The following is a 20,987-nucleotide window of genomic DNA, read 5'->3' as shown; positions in this document are numbered from 1 at the left end:
AGAGGGCATCAGAACTGGCATTTTGGAACCTCTTTCATGATACTGTAAGGAAAAACCAATACCTTGTTGTCAGGCAGCCTTCAGCTGGCCAGCCAATACCTCCCTCTTCAGAGCCATTATCACCTGTATTAGGGCTGTAATGCATTATGTCTCCATGTTTGCTACCTAACTCTAGACTTCGTGCTAAGACTAAAAACAAAGTATTGTTTTATTCCCAAGTGCCTAGCAATGTACCTCAAAAATGTAAATTAAGACATGCACGGACTACACTACTGCCTCTCCCAATTTCTCCCCAGTAGAGAAGTAGTTTTCAGCTCTTTGAAGTCTCTAGTCCATTTAGTCTACAAAAGTCTACCAATATGGGAAAAAAACTATGCAGCTTTGAACATGCTTTTCAATTGAATAACAAAATTAATTGTTGCTATATACACTGGGAATTGTGTTAAGTACTGTGAGTTTTACAAGGAAATATAAGGCATATGTAGTTGAGATTACCAATGAAATGATGCTTGATTTTTTAGTAAATAATCTTATCAACTGATTTATCCCATAAAATCTACTAAAAATATTAATTAGCACTAGAAGACAACAGACTATCACAATTCCCAATACATGCTAATGTGGAAAGATAACAATGAAGTAGTTAGGTTACAATGTGAATATTCTTTTAGATCTTCCCACAGGACAGAGGCAAAGGAACAATTTTAGCAATACTGTTTCATAACATAATTAAGAAAAATAAAAAAAGCAGAAAAATGAGGTATGCAGGAACAATCTACCCCATGTTAGATTTCTTACCATCTTATAGAGATCTGAGACACTAATCTGGTCCGAATCCACTACTTCAAAGTCCTTCCGAGGCACCAAGTCCAGGCCCAAATGCCTAATAAAGAGAAAAGCCACACTCAGCATGCCATGCCTTCAGGTTACTTATCTCTCTTTGTGTACCTCATAACCCATACCTGCCACGATCTTGTGGACAGGTTCAAACACTGCCCCAGCAGGGACATGCCTTTATTCAGCAACATCTAATTGTGTTCACCTTTGGGTAAATAAATGAGGCTAGGGATTGTAAGGCTGGCAAAATTCCAGTCATCAAGCAGTTTCACTTGTGGTGGTAAAAAGATTTCATTCAGTGTTACGCTTATAACAGAGTGCTTGAGTTTGTTAAGGATGGATTTTCTTTAGATTATTAATAAGTCATGTTTATGTTTCTCTTTCTCCCCATTCTAAAAGTATGCTCAAGGTTCAGTCATGCATTACTTTTATTAGGATGAAAAACTTATTCAGGGTCCAAGTAGATTTGTAATTCAAAGTCAAACACATAAAAATCCACTCCTAAAAATACTAAACTCAAAGAGATATATGTTTTTGTTGAGTTTTTTTTTATCATATTTCCAATTTAATTAATATTGGTGTTAGTATAGAATTGAAAATGTATAGCACCAATATCTTAAGAAACAAGAGACAGAAGTTTAACCAAGGAGTATTACTACTCAAGACAACAGTATTTAGAAGATCTGGTATAATTTTGGGCAGGAAGAAAGAAGCGTTGGTAACTAATGGCTGACTGGTGGCAGTATTAGGCAGTGAAAATAACTCTAGATGCAGCCAGAACTCCTGGGTTCATATATGGTACATAATTTATATTCAGTAAATGTTAGTTCCTTTTGCACACTCTAGAACAACAGCTCTAAACCTGGAGTTCAACAGATCTAGAAGGTTGTAGGCCCCTGAAACTGCTTATATGAGTTTGTGTGTGCATGTGTCCATGTATGAATTTTTTCTGAGGAGAGAACTTAAAAACCTGTCATTAGGGTTTCAGAGGTACTCTGTGACCACCTTCCTCCAAAACAAGGGTTATGAATTATTGTGTTTGGCAAAAGTATTTCACGGGATTATGGAAGAAGAAACATTTTTCTTTCTCTTCAACTAGTCAATGAACTATTTTTAGAAAATGTTAATTCTGTAGGCTGTTTTTGTACATAAAACTCCCACTCCTTTAAAATAAAGTCAGGTGTACATCCAAAATGTAAACTTATTTTATTTATAATCTATACCTGGTTTATAGGAAAACATCTGAAGAGGTTAAACAAATTACAATAAGATTGGTAAAATAAAAACAGAAAATCAAACCTATATGAAGAAGGTAGAAGCAAACATACTAATTGCTCAGGCTAAAATAATTACTATGATTAAGAACTAAAATTTAGATGTACACTTTTCTAGCAGGCTCAGAAAAAAGGAAAAACATTTTCTATTAAAGGATAAAAACTAATGTTTTTCTATTAAAGGGTAACTTGTATTATCCTTCATGCAAGGATTTTATATATATATATAAGCCTTATATACATATAGGATCATTATAGAATACTGCATCATTAAAGGATAATTTCAATTATCCTTTAAACAGAAAAATATTAATTTTTAAAAAGAAAAAATTTTTGGTTCTATATGCTAAAAATAACTTATAGCTTTGTATAATGAGAAGATCAGTAATACACTGTTGGCCTTAACCACAACAGTTTACAGTTTATTAGTAAAACTCTGTTATCAAATCTGTCTGATTATTGAAGTTTTATGCATTTAAATGTATAAGAGATTTAATTTTTTTACCATTGGGATCCTGCCTTCTTTTATCAAAGAAAGTTACCATTCCATCACCTCTTATTAGCTATTCTTAATTTCTCTGAAACAATTTCAGGCCTTTGGCTTCTAACACAGCATGCAAAGGAGTAGTGTCCACGGAGAGAAAAAGAGAGGTGCAGCACATCCTTTCTACTCCTCTTCCCATAAAATGCACTTTACATAAAGATAATTTTGCAGATATGATCTGAAATATTTAAAATACTTTTATATGCAAGTGGAAAAATATTGGAAAGATCACAAAAATGCGACTAGTATTTGTATTAGGAAACAAATTAGAAAATTGATCTTTTAAAACATTTTCAAAATTTTCTGTAATCATGCTATTTAAACTTTTTCTAAATAAAAAAATGAAGAGACAACATTTTATAAATATTCTTCAACCACTGGAGATCCAAAAATATATATGGAATAGACTAAGTACTACAATTAGGAAATAAAAAAGGACTGAGCAAATAATCCACTCAAAATAGATGTTTTAGATACAAAAGCTTAAGAAAAATCCCAATGGCTAGTCAGTAGGGCCAGGATTGAGTGTATATGCACTGTGGTACTGTACCACACACAGTGATGGGCCTGTCTAGTGATAGGCATCTATACAAACTCTGTCTTAGCATTATGGCTCCTTTACTTGCTTGTCCAGTCAACCACCCATCCATAGACCCATCCACCCACCCCAGAGATAATTTCTGAGGACCTATTATGTACCAGACCAACAGAGCTGGATACAGTAAATACAGGAGTTATGAGTCAAGCAAATGTTCTTATTCATCATGCTAATCCTCCCCTGAGAATAGAGTACTCTCCCTCTCCTAGAAGTACTTAGTGCAGAGTGCCCTTCAGTTTCTCAATTTCATAATCTTGAGAAATAGGAGAATGATTAATGGGTGATCTGGTAAAATCTGAAGACTGAATTCTGTCTACTAAGACTATCTTCAAAGAAAGAGTAGTTTGCAAAAATTAAATTGGCAAATGTCTTCACTGGAAAAACACAGAGATGTTGCACAGTGAGAAGCAATCCGTGTCCACTACAAATATCACCTAAAAAAAGATGTTCCTGGCTGTTTCTTCCTATGGTTTACATATTTCAAGAATAGTAAACAGTAAGCACAGAGAATGGTCAATATGGTCTCTTCTCTATCTTCACAGCGAAAGGAGGCCATACAACAGAATAATCAGAAGCATGGGCTCTGAAGTCAGTGTGCCTGGGTTTGTGTCCTGGCTCTTCCACCAAGCCACATAGTCTGATCTACTATCACAGGCTGTTGTAAAGATTAATCCATGTAAAGCACTCAGCATGGTGCCTGGCACTGTGAACTGCTACTGCTGTTATAATTATTATCACTATCTGTTACATCACTAGCCAAAATATGGCTTAAAGTACAGAGATTGTGACTGAAGAGGTATAGTGACTGAATAATAAACTCTTTAAACAGATGGGCACAAGCAGGGAACATATATCTGTGTATATTCACATACAGACAAAGAATAGAGTTGAGTTTTCAAAAATGGTCTTACTAATTGTTTAGGTAATCAGTCTTCACAAAAATATTTAGTCTTCCCTCACCCATCATTGATCACTTATTCATTCATTTCAATGATTCAATAAATATTAACTAGAACCTACTCTGTTCTATGCTCACACTGAGCCTGGGGACATAACACTGAATGAGAGACATATTCCTGACCCTATATTCTTTCAGGGGGAGCTCTCCGAGGCTCTGAATCTCTATATGAAGTTCACTGAATTTTATATTTGTTTAAGGTTCTATGTTCATTCTGTTTTCAATTTTATCTATTTCTTCTGGGTTTCCTCATCTGAACCACAGAACACAGAAAATAATTTTAAGTTAATTAATTACATACAATGAACACTGTAGGGTATGAGGACTTGGTTGTCTCCCCAAATCAGATGGGAAACAATGGAGATGGGGATGTTAAGATTTCTTGTGGGTAGTGCTCTTTTCTAATGCTTATAGTAAAGAAAGCATACAGATAAGAATTATACTAATGAAAGCACAGCATATTTATATAATAACATATAAAAAGACATAACTAATAATAGCTACCCTTTACATTTTCTTGGGCTAGGCACTTTATGTACATCATGTCTAAGCACTATGGGAAGCAGAAAGTATTAGACCCATTTATAACTGAGGAAACTAAGACCCAGAGAGATTAACTAAGTGGCCTATTAAGGGAGCAGAGCTGAGCTTGTCTCAAGTTAGGTCTTACTCCAAACCTCTGGTATTTTTACTATTCCTGCTGCCTTTGTACTATTAACTGTGAAAGTTAAGTACTAATGGCTACAAGTGATTGTAATCAATTCAGTCATAATAGTTTGAGGGATGATTCCAGGATAATACATCAAACCAGAAGGAAACAAATACCAATTTCTTAGTGAGTGTCCACCAGGCATTAGAACAAACCCACTTTATTACTCAAATACATTCACATACTGCCAACCAAGTACAGGCACTGTGCTAAGTGCAGTGTATAATGAGTGGGGGTGGTGAGGGGAGAGAGAGGAAGAGGTATAAAGGGAGGAGGGGGAGAGAAAGTCAATCATTCAAACATATAATTTGACAGGCTTTTGACCATACACACTTTAAAATAGCCAAGCCATCCCAGACTTTGTGAAAAGTGCAAGACACTGATTGGTGAGCACAACACCAGATATCAGGACAACCCTAACTGAGAAGCTGTTGAAAATTTCTGCTAATCTTAGATGTCCTGAAGCTGGAAAATATCACCATGCCCTTAAAAGGAAAGTACTGATCCATAAACCTTTTTGTGTCCTAGTTATAAATCTACTCAGAGGAAATTCACTGGGGGATATTTTCCATATATTACAAACCAAACTACTGTTTGTGTTGCTTACTCCAAGAACAATTCCCTTGAAAAATTAAGTGGGAAGAAAGGATATGAATAGCTTAGAAGAGAGAAAGTAGAAAAGGGTGGGGAGGGAAAATGATAGAGGGATAAAGAAAAAGAATAGAAGAACTAGAGTTATATATTTATTAGTGATTTGTCCTAAATTCTGCAACTTCACAATACAACAATACCAATTATTTCATCTGACACTTAAAACCTATAGAAACATCACTTGAATTCAATAAAAATTCTTATATTTTATTCAAATCTACACTTTTTATCTGAAGACACATAGAAATTCTATAAATTATTCTAAGATTAAAACATTTCTTAGGAATTTTTTTAAGGCAAAGATCAATTAGTCGGCATGAGTCCTGGGTTAAGACAATTTTAACTTAGCTATGTTATATTTACTGTAGTGATTAAAGACTGAGCAGAAACTTATGAATATCTCTATGAAATATGTTAAAATATTAAATTACCCAATTAGACTTACATTGCTAGACAAATTATTTTAAAATTCCCTTGTAATAGATGTCATTAACTGATTCATTCTCTGTATAGGACACCTGGGCAGAGATAATTACTAGTTAATTTGAACACAACTTTGTTTCATGCCCTTTCTCTATTGTAGTTCCTAAAACTATAAGAGCACAATATTGTAAGTGCTGGTTTCTACCTATACAATCTTAATAATTTTTAGTTATGGAGTGACTGTACACATATCCAAATAGGCCACCAAGTAGGTAAGCCATGAATTTAATGCCCAAATCTTCAAATTTTGGCCAAATAAATAATTCATAGTCTCAGGAAACGAAACAAAAATTGTTGTTATATTGATGTGAAGAGTTACACATTTAATTTAAACTCAAAATTATAGAGCATCGGACCAGTTCAGTTTCTATCCTTAGAAATTCTAACTGAACGTTAAATCAGATATATATTATGGGATATAACAGTATTCACACTTGGAGAACAGAATAAAAATCAAATAGCTCAAGGACTAGAAATAGACAATAATTTGCCTGGTTTTAAGACTCACATTTACAGATAATTAGAGAGATGTAAGGTACAAAGCATATGGGCTTTGGGATCAGTTATAGGTATGAACACCAACTCTACCACTCATGATACAACAGTGGGATAAGTGCTTCTGAGCCTTAGTCATTAGGTAAAATGAAGGTCTTATCTTGGAAGGGCATAGTACATTTTACTATAACAGTGCATGTAAGTGACACCATGCACTTGCCACAGTGATGTATTCAATAAACTATTAATACCTATTATTAACAGTTTTTGAAACAGATTCTGAAAAGGCATAGCTATAATGTCTGTGTAAGAGCTCACAGAAAAGGCATAAAAGTTTAAAATCATATATGATTAATATTTAATTACATCAATTAAAACATTAAAATAGATTGAGCAAACATTGTACAGCTACCACATGTCAACATGTGCTAAGCTTCAATATTTTATGGCATTTATAGAAGTGTGGTAGAACAAGAGTGGAACTATCAGAATGAAATAGGAACAATTGATATGGTTATCAGTGCTTGGCTTTTGTGTGGAACAGTCTTTTACATAACCTAAAGGTATGAAATAACTTTATTTTTACAGTATACTGTCTCTTCTTTCAGGAAGGAAACTTTAAAAAGAGTAAGCTCAAGCAAGAACTAGAAAAAACAGTTTTGGGGCAACATATCTTTTTCTTTTGATAATGCTAGACCTACAGAGTTCTTCTTTAGGTTTTTAAGTGACTATATTTTCTACCAGGGGAAAGGAGAAAATGTAAAAAAGAAAAAGAGGGGATTGGAGGGAAAGAAGTTCAAGGGAAAGAAAAAAGGAAGGAGGAAGGATGCAGACAGAGAATAAGGAAGGGGGATATGAAAAACAGGCAGAGGGAAGGGAGAAGGAAAAAAGTGGAGAGGGGAATAAAACTGTGTTTCTGGTTCTTATTTGTTTATTAAAAGCCCTTATATACACCCCTCCAACACACACACACTTCGCTGAGACAAAGTTATTAATGAAAGTGTAATAGTTCTGTAATTTACTGCCAAGTATTTACAATGTTCTTAGTCTTTTTCAAGTATAATTTGAACTTGTTTCTGAGCTATCATCTTTAATTTTTCAGATTGACTGCAAAATCTGGTTTCTCAAGTTTTATGATTAAGAGATACTGATATTTCTAAAACGATTCTCTGCATTGTTTACTATTATCTACAGTTGCAGTTAAACTGCAAAATAATGAATTACATAACTATCAGTGCCATCAGTTCAGGTGTAACAATCTGCCTGACACACAGTAATATTATGTTTGCAATTATTACTATTATTGATTTTTTAAATAAATGCAGTGATACATATAACATCATAACATTGTAGCATCTGGGGCTGAGGAGGTAGAATCAGTAGCTATGCTGTAAGTTAATATACTATATTTTACTAAGCTTTTTTATTACCCAAAGTTAGATTTAGTGAACACTGTCTAATCTATGGTACACCTGAATTTATGTTATATTATACAAGTTGTCTGTAGTGTGAAGAAAGCAACCCTATTAATAGTAAAGAGAAGGTGTAATTAAAATGAGCAAAGAGAAGATGTTGTCACTTCAAGAAGGTCACAAATAACCAATTTAGGGTTGTACTTTTGTCTTTTCTACTGATGAAAAGTACCACTCCGGGATGGATCTATTGTTTACTAGATTCCATGTTTTCTCTTTCCTGATTTACTCTTCCCACCTTCCAGGAGCACATCCTCAAGTCCCTTCTTAAGAAAGGGGCCATGAGAGGTAACTTTAATGCATGCTTGAATACCTAAAAATGGTTTTATTTGGCCCTTACATTTAGTTTGGTTGTTTATAAAATTCTGGCTAGCAAATCATTTCCCCAGAGAACTATGAAGATATTACTTTACTATCTTTTGGCATCCGGTGTTAATGATAAAAGTTTTGAGGCCAGTGTGAGAGGACCTGCTGTTCTGTCTGAAAAAAACCTTTAAGGATCTTTTTTTCATCCCTGGAATACTAAAATATCTTAATGTGCCTTGTGGGGTTTTCCCTCCCCATTCATTATACTAATACTTGGTGGGCCCTTTCAATCCTAAGACTCATGGTCCTTTAGCTCTGGGAAATTCTCTTCTATTTCTTTAGAATTTCCTCTTCATTGCCTTTGTTCTTTTTCTGGAAATGATAATGTCTGATGTTGGATACCCCTGGATTAAGCCTCTACACTGAACTTCTTTCCTCAACTATTTCCCATCATTTTGTTTTATTTTCCTGGAGATTACACAAACTTTATCCTGTCTTTAAAAATGTTTTATTATGGAAGTTACATTCACCATTCCTTTTTCATAGCATCTTATTCTATATAAGAGATATTCTTGATTCTCTTTGAGGATATTAGAGGGTTTTCTTGTTTTGTTTTGAAGTGCATTATGAATCTCAACTTTCTCGGGACAGGTTGTTTCTTCTGGGTCCAGACATTTTGTTTATCCTGGTCTTTCTCTCTAGAAGGATTTCTTCAAACACCTGGTGATACTTCATTGTCTATGAACAATGGAAGTTTCTTGTACAAGGGTGGGTGACTGGCAAGTTTCTCTTCCTGGTAAGTGGGAGGGATATAGTTATTATATTCTGAAACCCTTAAATGCCAGAATGTGGAGCACTTTGGAATAAGTTCTCAGTTCACACTCTTGATACCCAGTTTTTCCCTACTTGGTTTTTGTATTTGTTTATCTAAAGGGGAAACACCTAGCCAGGCTTTCTGCTCATTGGAGTGGATCATTCCTTATATATACTTTTAAGCCAAGCCCCTTTTTTAAGCTCCCAGGCCCACTCCCACCCTCAATGAATCTGGGAGCTACAAGCAGAATGGCTCCCTCATTAGCTAAAGTTTCCTCCACATATACTGTGCTTCCTCTGTCATTAATCTTTCATTTAATTTCCAGCTTCCAGAAATGGAATCATATATCTCATTTACTGGTGGACCCCTTTCCATTCTTGTTATTTTCTATCATTTCAGTGACGTCTTAAGAGGGAGAGGAGCTAAAGATATATACTTAAATATACTTAAGGTATATGTATATCTTAAATAGGAAATAACCTTGTCACTTCAAAGGTCAATGGGCCGAATTTTAAGAGAGTAAGACAAAAGCACCTGATAATTATATCAATTATTAAATCTAGGAAGACATAAAATCTGAACACTAGATAGTACCCTAACTTCCTGTGCCAAAGGCTTAGAATTTGATGGTAATAGCAAATTCCTGCATAAAAGCAGGAATATTTCTGAGTGATAAGGTAGTTAAGCATATTCTGAAGTACAAATATAGATAGCTTCCATTTGTAGGTTATGCTTATTCAGATTCACTGTATCACTATAAATGTAAAAAACACCAAATGCACAATTTTTAAAAAGCACTAAAAGATTTTTTAAAAATATTCTGATTGGTGAGGTATAGAATCAAGAAATTTGAGCTGGAATAGACCTCAGAAGATAATCTAGCCCAATTCTTTTAATTCTCCTTTCCAGAAGTGAAAACAGAAGCTCAAAGTTTCAGTGACTGGAACCAGTGAGTGTCTCTTGCTAACTAGAAGAAACTACCACTAGCAAAAACAATGAAAGCTTAGTAGAGAATATAACATTGTCTTTTACTCATTAAAGACAGCTTTAATCAGGTACAAACTCTATGATGACTGAGTTATCATTAATGAAACTGAGAGATGCCCAAATAACATTCATACTTACTCATTACCCCAGTCCAGGCGCACCGTGATGTGCCGCTTAACCTCCCGCACCTGATCGTGAGTCAGGTGACCAGACAGTAGCTGCCTTCTCAGGTCAATAAGTTCATTCATCACATGGCGTAGTTTGTAGAAAAGATCTACTTTGTGTTTCTGAAAGAGCATTTTTGATGTTGGGTGAAATACAAAAGGGATATGGAAAGGGAATGAAGAGAGAGAGAAAAATAGTTAAACTATGAAAAGTGCTCATTTTTCTGAACCACTTAAGGCAATGTAAAGAGGAGCTTACTTAAAAATCTTAAAACAAAGTCCTTAGTTCCTATTGTCTGCAAACCTCTACATAGTAACATCTAACAAAGTAATTGATTTGGATCATATAAAAGTACCATTTATCTCTACCCCATTCTGGACAATTCATTTTCCAGTAAATCAAAGTTACTAAGCCTAATCAGAACAAAAAGTTACACAGGTGCCCAGAGCTGTTTTCCCTCACAGAAGTTACAATGCAAGTAACAGCAAAAATTTCAACCATCCAGCAACATCTCTAGTTTCTCTAGCAAGGATACCCAAGTTGGGAGAGGGAGACAAAAAAGGAGAGGGAGAGGGACCAGATTAGGCAGGGCCTTGGTAAACCATGTTAAGGACTTTAGCTTTTATTCTAAGCAAGATGGGAAATCACTGGAGATTTGAAGCAGAAGAGTGACATGATATGACTTAATTCTTGAAAGCATCACGGGGGTGGGGGCAGGGGGATCATTTGTCCTATTTTGAAGCAACTAAGGTTTCAATAATAAGCCACAGTCTCTGGAGTGAGATTCATTCCTGGTTTTCTAGGCCTCATCTAGCTTTCTAAATAGCTTTCCTAAGCTTTTATGTGTGCCCTAGTGTCACAGATTTCTAGTCTTTTCAGTTTAATAAAAAGTGTCACCTTTATATGAGTTAAGTGGAAACATCTCAATGAAGTTAATTATGGACATTAAAGTGGTTTTTAACCTTACAAGTAAAAAATGTAATTGCCTTGAGAGTAGATGCTTCAGAAAGAAGAGGTACTTAATACAGATTTAAAAACAAAAGTCCTATTTGCTCAAAGGGAAATCTTGATTTCAAAATCTTTAGCTTTCTGTTTCTGTTATACAGAAGTATAATTTTACATGATAATTAAAATTCTTGAATGTAATCTACCTATAAAGAATGCTTTTAAAGGCAGATCACTACGCACCATAGCGTTAGTAAAATATCTACGTGGGATTTACCCTAAAAAAGATGTTTGCCAAAATAAGCTTGATTCAGGTGGCTAAAAATGAAATTAACTATAAAGCAAATTACAAACAAGTAGAATTAGATGGTATTTTTAGGTGGCAATGATCTTACAATTAAAATGTTCAGAACATCATACTACTTAGAAATAATCTATTGGAGCATTTGAATTTTAAAGGTCCATCTTAAAGAGAAATTATTTTTAACTAAGACCATACGAATCATGCACTCTAATTACATCAAATAACTTATTGTCCTTTAGTCAATGAACAGATACAGAAAAGTTAAGCACCTTGATGACATACAGTGCTGGCAAAAGGGCAGAACTAACAAATCACTGCCAGCTCAAAAAAGCACCAGGGCCTAAGCAAACTGCCTCATCTGGAAAATTGGAATCTTAAAGATAAGCAATGAATTTATTGATAAAACAGAGCCACCTAAGTTTAAAATAGGAAGTTAGGATTACTATTTTCTTATCAAAGCATACACAATAATCCATTGCATGCATATTTACACAGCATTCATTCATTCACCCAATTAAAAAATGCTTATGTTGCACCTGATGAGGGCTATCACTTTGCTGTGATCAAAACTCACCACTCTCATGGCACTTTCATTTTAAAGAGCAGACAATAGGCAAATAATTAATGGTGGTGGTAAGTTCTAAGAAAAAAAAAAGCAAAGTAGGGACAGTGATTGATCAAGGGTGGGCTGGTTGGAGTGTGGGGGAAGGTAATGCTTTAGGTAGAGTAGTCAGAGAAAAACTTCTCTGGGAGCTGAACTTTGAATACAAACTTCAATGAAGTGTCAGCATTTGAGAAAACTGGGAAAGTTTTCCAGGCATAAGAAACAAGTGCAAAGGTCTTGATGTGGAAGTAGACTTTACATGTTCAGAAAAAGAGGGAGGTCAGTGCACCTGGAGCAAAGTGAACAAGGGGGAGAGTGATGATGATGCAGATGGAGAGGCAGTAGGGACCAGATTAGGCAGGACCTTTGTAAACCATGTTGAGGGCTTTGGCTCTTATTCTAAGCAAGATGGGAAGTCACTGAAGATTTGGAGCAGAAGAGTGATGTGATATGACCTAATTCTTTGAGGATAAATTATGAAAAGGCATAGAGGAAAGCAGGGGTTACCATCAGGATGCTACTTATTGCAACAATCCACCGCATGATGATTGCTCGGATGAAGGTAAGAATGGTGACATTAAGAAGGGCTTGGAGTTTTGACATGTTTTGTAGGTAGAGGTGCCAGGATCTGCTGATAGACTGGATGTGGGGTATGAACACAATCAAGAATCACTCTTGTTTTCTGGCTTGGGGAGCATTTCTGGAAGAAAACAAGTTCAATTTTGGACACACTAAGTCCAAATGTTTAGAGTTCCAACAGTTAGAGGTCAGGAGAGTGAGGAATATCTAGCAGAGGACACAAGGGAAAAGTAAGTAGTGAGGTGAAAGAAAAAGCAGGAGAGTATGGTGTCATAAAAGCCAAATGAAAACTGGATCTTAAGAACAACTTTGTCAAATGCACTGAAAGGCTAAATAAATATCACCTGAGAATTGACCAGGAGATTTGGCATTGTGGTAACCTTCATTGATCTCTATTCTCTTTTTCCAGACAAACCTAACAAACTCTTTGACCAGAGACCTTAGCACTGGAGTGTCCACCACCATTGCTCTGACATCACACTGCACTCAGGTTTGTTAGCAGAAAAAAGCACACAAATCACTGAAGCTGAACAATCTGGGCGACTAGCACAAAAGGACACAATTCACCTGGAATCATTTGATGCCACAAGACAGCAGAATACTCTACTCAAATAAATAATCCTTTTCCCATGGATTAAAATAACAGTGTAATTAGGATGGCACTACAGATTTAGTTTTCTAGCACAATCATCCCTAGTTTCTGTCACTGCTAAAATAAAGGCAGGAAAATCCACATGAAGAGGAACTCAAGAAAGAAAAAGAAGAGGATGAGAAGGAAGGAGGAGAGAGGAGAAGGGAGAGAGGAGAGAGGAAAGAGAAGGGAGGGAGCGAGGAGGGGGAAAAGGGGAGGAGGAAGAGGAAGAAGAAGTAGAATTAGTAGTAGTCTGTAGCTCATTTTATCAATATGTCCACCCTCTCCAAAAGCTCTACAGACTAATTCAGTCACAGAATATCTGAAAGGTACACTGAAAAGTCAGCAGAACCATAAATTTAGAGTGATTAAACTACTTTGCAACCACATGCTGAGTAGAATTTGCCTCATCCTTGTGAAAATATCTTTGGAACCCTGCAGAAAAAATGAGTTTGTAAGCTTCTTATTTAAAAATTATTTTTACTAAACTATTTGTAATCCTATGTGGAAAGAAAGGCTGTGCCACAATGATGTCTGTGAGTTAGTTAATAAGCAAAGTTGTAGGGTAGTCCCCATAAAGAATCTTATTTTAAGTAAGCTGGTCATATTCTATCCCCTTCAGCAAATCTTGTTAAAAAGGGAAGAAAGCCAAAGGTAGGGAAAACATTAATGATATGAAAAATGGAGGCCACAGTTGCTGAAATCAAGGACACCCATTCACAATTCTGAACAGGGTGGACTTACATAACACTGGGCAGAGGACAGCTGAGGCATTCTCAGGCTCCCAATCACCTTTCTAGACAAGGCAGAGCAAGCCTGTACTTAAAGACAGCCCTTTATCTGTCTCCCTTAGGTATCTTTTCTTAGATAGGCCAAAAAACAAAAACAAACAAAAAAAAAAACCGAGCTCCAATCCTCCCCAGGTACAAATACCCTTTCCTCCAGATGTTAAAGATAAAAGCTGGAAAGTAGATAACTCGTTAGAGAATAGAAAACTGAAAAACAAGCCCTGAGGGTGGAGTAGGGAAAGACAAATAGGGAGCTGGGGCGGGGATAGGGGGGTGCAGGTGGTGGAGATCCAGAAATACTGAGTTGCTCTCTTTCTTCCGCGAAAAGCCATGCCCTCTTCTGTTCACTCAACAGTAATGTCCACCAATTAATAAACATTAGCCCCATTCACAGAACTTAACACTTTAATGCCTCATTCTTCAATATGAGTGGACAAAGAACACCATATAATAAGGAAAGTTTCCAACATGAAGGAAAAAACAGTCAGAAAAATGGAAATTGGAGGAAAGAAACACAATGCCAGAGTAAAAGAAAAAATAATCAATATTTTCAGAGAACATAAAGATTATAACACATCCATGAAGGAAGAACAGGATATTAAAAAAAAAAGAAGAAGAAGACTTCTCTCTTAACAAAGCACACTCCAGAGTAATAGAAGAAGCATCTGCTATATGATGATAGAGGGAGACCTGAACACACCTCTCTCAGCACTGGACAGATCATCGAGGCAACAATTAAACTGGGAAACAGTTAATCTATCAGAAGGAGAGAACAAATCTATGGTTATTAGAGGGTGGAGGGGGATGAGGAAGAGACAAGATTAGATTGGGGCATAAAGAATTAGCATGATTTGTAATAATGAATATGCTAATAAAAAATAAATAAAATGCCAGGCAATAAAAAAATTAAAAATTTATTTTAAATTTTAAAAATAAAATAAAAACAGGATAGCTGTAATTTAAAACACAAACAATAAAATAATGAAACATGAAGTTGAGAAATTCTGCCAGAAAGTATAACAAAAAGACAATGCAATGCAATGGACAAATGCGGGAGAAAAAATAAGAAAATTAGTGAATCATTCCAGGCTATCTGACAGAGTTTGGATGTATTGTCCCCCCAAAACTCATGCGGAAATCTGATCCCCAACGTGACAGTGTTGGAAGCTGTTTGAGTCATGGGGGTGGATCCCTCATGAATGGATTACTGTTCTCCCTAGGGGAGGGAGTAATTGGTGAGTTCTCACTCTCTTAGTTCCCGTGAGAGCTGGTTGTTTAAAAGACCCTGGCACCTTCTCTCTCTCTCTCTTGCTTCCTCTGGCCATGTGATCTGCTTGTACTCCTCAGCTGCCTACTGCTTTCTGCCATGAGTAGAAGTAGCCTGAGGCCCATGCCAGATGCAGCTGTCCCAGAATCATAAGCCAAATAAAACTCTGTTCTTTACAAATTACCCAGTCTCAGGTGTTCTGTTATAGCAACACAAAATGAACTAATAAAATATCCAACTCTAATAAAAAAGTTCCAGGAAGAGAGAACTATGAGAAGAGAGGGGAAGAAACTGTCAAAGTAATACAAATAGATGTCCCAGACTCTGGGCTGCTGCCTCTGCAGCCAGCCCATCCACGAATCAAAAAGACAGAATAACTAATGCTGGTGAGGACTGGAGAAAGGGGAAACCTCCTACACTGTTGGTGGGACTGTAAATTAGTGCAGCCACTATAGAAAACAGTATGGAGATTTCTCAGACAACTACAGATAGAATTGCCACACAATCCAGCAATCCCACTACTGGGTATATGCCCAGAGAAGTGGAAATCATCATGCTGAAGGGAAACCTTCACTTCTATGTTTATCCCAGCTCTATTTATAAAAGCCAAGAGATGGAACCAATCTAAATGTTCCTCAACAGATGACTGGATAAGGGAAATGTGGGTATATACACAATGGAATACAACTCAGCTATAGAAAAGAATGAAATTCTGCCATTCTCAGCAACCTGGGTAAGCTTGGAGAAAATCATGTTAAGTGAAATATGCCAGGCACAGAAAGAGAAATACCACATGCCTTCACTCATAAGTGGAAGCTAAAAAATAAACTAATAAATAAAAAAGAAAAATAAATACAGCAATCACAATAATATGTTGAACTTTCAAAAGGAGAGAACAGAACTGTGGTTACCAGAGGTGAGAAGGGAGGGGGAGGGGGTTATCGAGAATTTGGTGAAGGGTTACAAAGAACGATTATGTTTTCTAATCATGAATATACTAACTAACTTGATTTGATCATATATTGTACACAGGTATTGATATTCAACTCAGTACCCCACAAATATGTATGATCAATTATGGTTCAATTTTTTAAAAAAAGAGGCAACTAAGGCACATCACTGTAAAATATCAGAATACTGGGGACAAACAGATGATCCTAAAAATTTTCATGGAAAACAATTTGTCAATAAAAGGGTCAGGAACTAGAAGAACACTGGAACATGACATAACATGAATATCTCAACAACACTGGAAGCCAGGAAATAATAAATCAACGCTTTCAAAATTTTTTGTCTTACTTATAACAAAGAATTTTATATCCAGCCAAACTGTTAATCAAAAGAAAGAATAAGCTAAAAACATTTTAAATATGCAAAATCTCAAATAAACATTTTTTCTCCCACACACTTTTCTCAGGAGGTTATGGGGAAAGTGTTTTACCAAATGAGGAAGCAAACCAAGAATCAATGTGATACTGATTTAACCTAAGGAATAAAGGGACCTAGGACAGATGTAAAGAAAATTCTCAGGCGATATTAACAAAGGATGTGACAGGGCTCCACACAGGATAAACTAAGAAAAAAAATTAAGCGGATTTAAAAAACCTAAAGTGTTTGAACATTCCCAAAGAAGACTTTCATTTCTGCCTGAAATCTGAAACATAGAAAACACAGGAAACAAAGCAAATTTAAAAGGAGAAATGATTTTTAACTACAAGCAGTTTCATGGAAAAGAAAATGTAATCTTAGTTCACTATATGTGAAAGTAGTTACACAGGTATAGTAACAACTGAATATTGATTCCAAAAATGGTGATACAACTATTTTGAGAGTATTGAAGGAGAGGAAGAATATATGTGTAGGGACAAGAGCATTCACAGCTTAATTCTTGTCTTCTGTAATAAGATTATTAAATAACTAAAATTTAAAAATCAAGTATACATTAAAAGAATATTATTTAGAAATATGGAGTACCAGAAGAAACAGCTAAAAGAACTGGGAAAATGAGTGTGGAATAAGAATCAGTACTGGGAACAGATGGGGCCAGGAACTGCTATTTTTCATTAAATGCCTATTGGGATTTAATATATGAATTTTAAAACCCCTATATACATATGTCTTTGACTTTTTAAAAAAAGATGAAATTGAAAAATACCTACAATAAAACACTACCCTTCACCTCCCCCCTCATGTGGGTTGCTGTGGGTCACAAAGTTAAGCAGTCTCAATCCAGCCTTCACTGCTATTTATGAATTTTAATTTTAATAAATATAACCAGACAAATCTGCACTAGTGCAAGATCCCCTGTCAGGATCAACACAAAGGCTAGATCATTTATATCTCTCATTACCAGAGCATATGAGAAATAAAACACACTCCCCACAGTAGAAGAATGCCCTGGAGAAAGCTTTGTCTCTTGACTACAGCATAGTATCTATCCAGTCACAGCTTTCACACTCTGGTAACAGGACATACAGGGCAGAATTCATAGTAGCTATCCTATCAACCAAGCCCCTTTAGGATCTGAGTCTCCTTGCTGCAGCAAAGAAAGGGAAAAGGCAAAGGGTGCACATTCACATGTAAGCTGTCCAGAGATGCAGCAGGAACAGTCCTTTCACACAGGGCTGAAATTCCAAGAGCATCCACAAGTTCCCTACTAAAGGCACTGTGTTGTGCTAAATCCTCTGGTTTACTCTAGTCCTTTTAAATGACTCTGTAGAAATTGCCTCTTCAATAAATGGTGCTGAGAAAATTGGACATCCCTATGTAGAAGAATGAAACTAGACCTGTACCTCTCGCCATATATCAAAATCAACTCAAAATGGATTAAAGAATTAAATATATGTCCGAAACTATCAAGCTCCTAAAAGAAAACATAGGGGAAACACTTCAGGAAGTAGGACTAGGCAAAGACTTCATGAATACAACCCCAAAAGCACAAGCAACCAAAGGAAAAATAAACAAATGCGATTATATCAAACTAAAAAGCCTCTGCACAGCAAAAGAAACAATTAACAAGCAAAAAGACAACCAACAGGGTGGGAGAAAATATTTGCAAAATATACATCCTACAATGGATTAATATCCAGAATATACAAGGAACTCAAACAGCAGCAAAAAAACAAGTAACCCAATTTAAAAATGGGCAAAGGAGTTGAATAAGCATTTTCCCAAGATATACAAATAGCCAACAGACATATGAAAAAATGCTCAACATGACTCAGCATCCAGGATATGCAAATCAAAACAACATGGAGATATCATGTTAGGCTAGCTAATATCCAAAAGACTGAGAATAACAAAAGCTAGTGAGGATGCAGAGAAAGGGGAACCTTCCTACTCTGTTGGTGGCACTATAAAATGGTTCAGCCATCATGGAAAATGGTATGGAGGTTCCTCAAACAACTATATGTAGAACTGCCAAATGACCCAGCTATCCCACTGCTGGGTACTTACCCAAAGGAATGGAAATCATCATGTCAAAGGGACATCTGTACGCCCATGTTTATCGCAGCTCTATTTACAACACCCAAGAGTTGGAACCAGCCTACATGTCCATCATCAGATGGGTGGATAAGGAAAATGTGGTATATCTACACAATGGAATACTAATCTGCTGTAAGAAAGAACGAAATACTGCCATTCATAGCAACATTGATGAACTTAGAGAAAATCATGTTAAGTGAAATAAGCCAGGCACAGAAAGAGAAACACCACATGTTCTCACTTTTATGTTGGAGCTAATAGAAATAAATAAATAAATAAACAAGTAAATGGTGGGGGGGAGACACAACAATCACAATAATTCCTTGAACTTGTTAAGAGAACAGATATGATGCTGATAGGGGTGGAAAAGGGGGAAATGGAGGGGGAGAAAGGCAGGAATTTGTAAAGGTCCACAAATATCAACTACATTGTATAATGATAAATACGAAAATAAATTTTTTTTTAAAAAGACTCTATCTTACCTATTGGGGGAAAAAAAGCTGGAAACTTTAAACAAAAATAGAAACAACTCACCCCATACTTCCCATTTACCTCTCAAGTTCATTACTATCAAAAACAATCTGTGAAATTTATCCAAAACATTTCCTGCCTTCCTATTACTGACTCATGCTTTGGAGTTTCATAATTCTTTAATGTACAGAACATATAGCACAGTGGGTGTTGCGGACTGGATGTCTCCTCAAAGCTCATTGAAACTTAATCCCTACTGTGACAGCATTAAAATGGTGGAAAATCCTATTATGGTAATTGTAAGGTGGAGCCTTGAAGAGGTGATTAGATTGTGAGGAGTATGCCTTAATGAATAGATTAATCCATTGATAGTTTAATGGTGGTCATGGTGTGGTTCTGACAGCTTTAAAAAGAGAGTGTGTGAGAATCTCTCTGTCTCTGTCTCTCTCTCTGTCTCTCTCTCACTTCACCATCTGCCATATGAGAACCCATGTCACTGTGTTGATTTGCCACCAACAGGGTGCTCACCAGATGTCTTACTTAGATTTTGGACTTTCCAGCCTCTGAAACTGTAAGCAATAAAACTTGTTTCTTCACAAATTACCCAGTTTCAGGTATTTAATAAAGTGGGTAGGGATACTAACTTGAGAGTCAGAATGCTTGGTTTTCTATCTCAACTCTGCCAACTGTAGTGCCTTGGGAAAATTTACTAACCTCTGTGTGCCTCAGTTTCCTCATTATTTTAACAAAAAGAAAGATACAAGAAGGAAAAAAGAAAGAAGTAATCTATGTAGTGTTATTAACTCTGCCTGGCACCTAGTAAGGACTATGTAAGTATGGCTATTACCATACCACATTCCTTTCTTTCCCTCTAACAGACACTCTGTTTTGGACGTGCTTCCAAACATCACCGATTCTTCTAGATGTGCCAAACAATGACCATGCACCTCCACCAGGACACCATATCTGACCTTTGCCCTTGAGTTTTACCATGTGCACCTCCCTAATAATAATCCTTTTAACCTCCTCAAGGTAACCATGATCTTGATTTGCGTCCTTTTGTTCCTTTATATTTTAACTACCTATGTATGTATCCCTCAAGTATTGTTTAGTTGTGCCTGTTTTTAAAAATTTTATGTGAAGAAATTCTATCTCCTCCAGATGAAATGAATGTTTACTTTTTAAGAATGTTCTACTGCGAATAAGGTAGATAGAAGCTATTTACAATTTTCTTTCTTGAAAAATAAGAGAAATAAATTATGTATTACTAATATTAAATCCTAGACCTGAACCCAGTGGGTTGACTTCAGACTGTTGCACCACAAAGTATAAAACCAAAATTTTTCTTAGAATAAAGGATTTTCAGGTAAGTTATTCTCATCCAAAATATATATGGTTATACAGAATCATATAATACTATTTGCGATGGTTAATTTTATGTATTAACTTGACTAAGCTAAGGGATGCCCAGTTAGCTGGTAAAAGATTTCTGAGTGCTTCTGGAAGAGACCAGCATTTGAAACAGAAGACTGAGTAAAGACAATTACATTCGCTAATATGGGTGAGCATCATCCAACCCACTGAGGGACTGAATAGAAGAAAAAGGCAAAGAGAGTAAA

General features: G+C 35.9%; 1 protein-coding gene across 1 annotated transcript in view; it reads right to left on the bottom strand.

Annotated features, from left to right (window-relative positions):
* DOCK3 (dedicator of cytokinesis 3) overlaps window positions 1-20,987 on the bottom strand; it is a 390,304-nt gene that overhangs the window by 182,153 nt on the left and 187,164 nt on the right. Inside the window, exons 6-7 of the mRNA XM_063113398.1 lie at window positions 10,267-10,415; window positions 799-883 (exon numbers count right to left, since the gene is read on the bottom strand). Coding sequence (XP_062969468.1) covers window positions 799-883; window positions 10,267-10,415 — 234 coding nt within the window. The remainder of the gene's footprint in view (window positions 1-798; window positions 884-10,266; window positions 10,416-20,987) is intronic.

This window comes from Cynocephalus volans, chromosome 11 (assembly GCF_027409185.1).
Source record: "Cynocephalus volans isolate mCynVol1 chromosome 11, mCynVol1.pri, whole genome shotgun sequence".
Taxonomy (NCBI): Eukaryota; Metazoa; Chordata; class Mammalia; order Dermoptera; family Cynocephalidae; genus Cynocephalus; species Cynocephalus volans.
The sequence above is the reverse complement of the archived record's forward strand: the minus strand, read 5'-3'. Positions and strand labels throughout refer to the sequence as shown.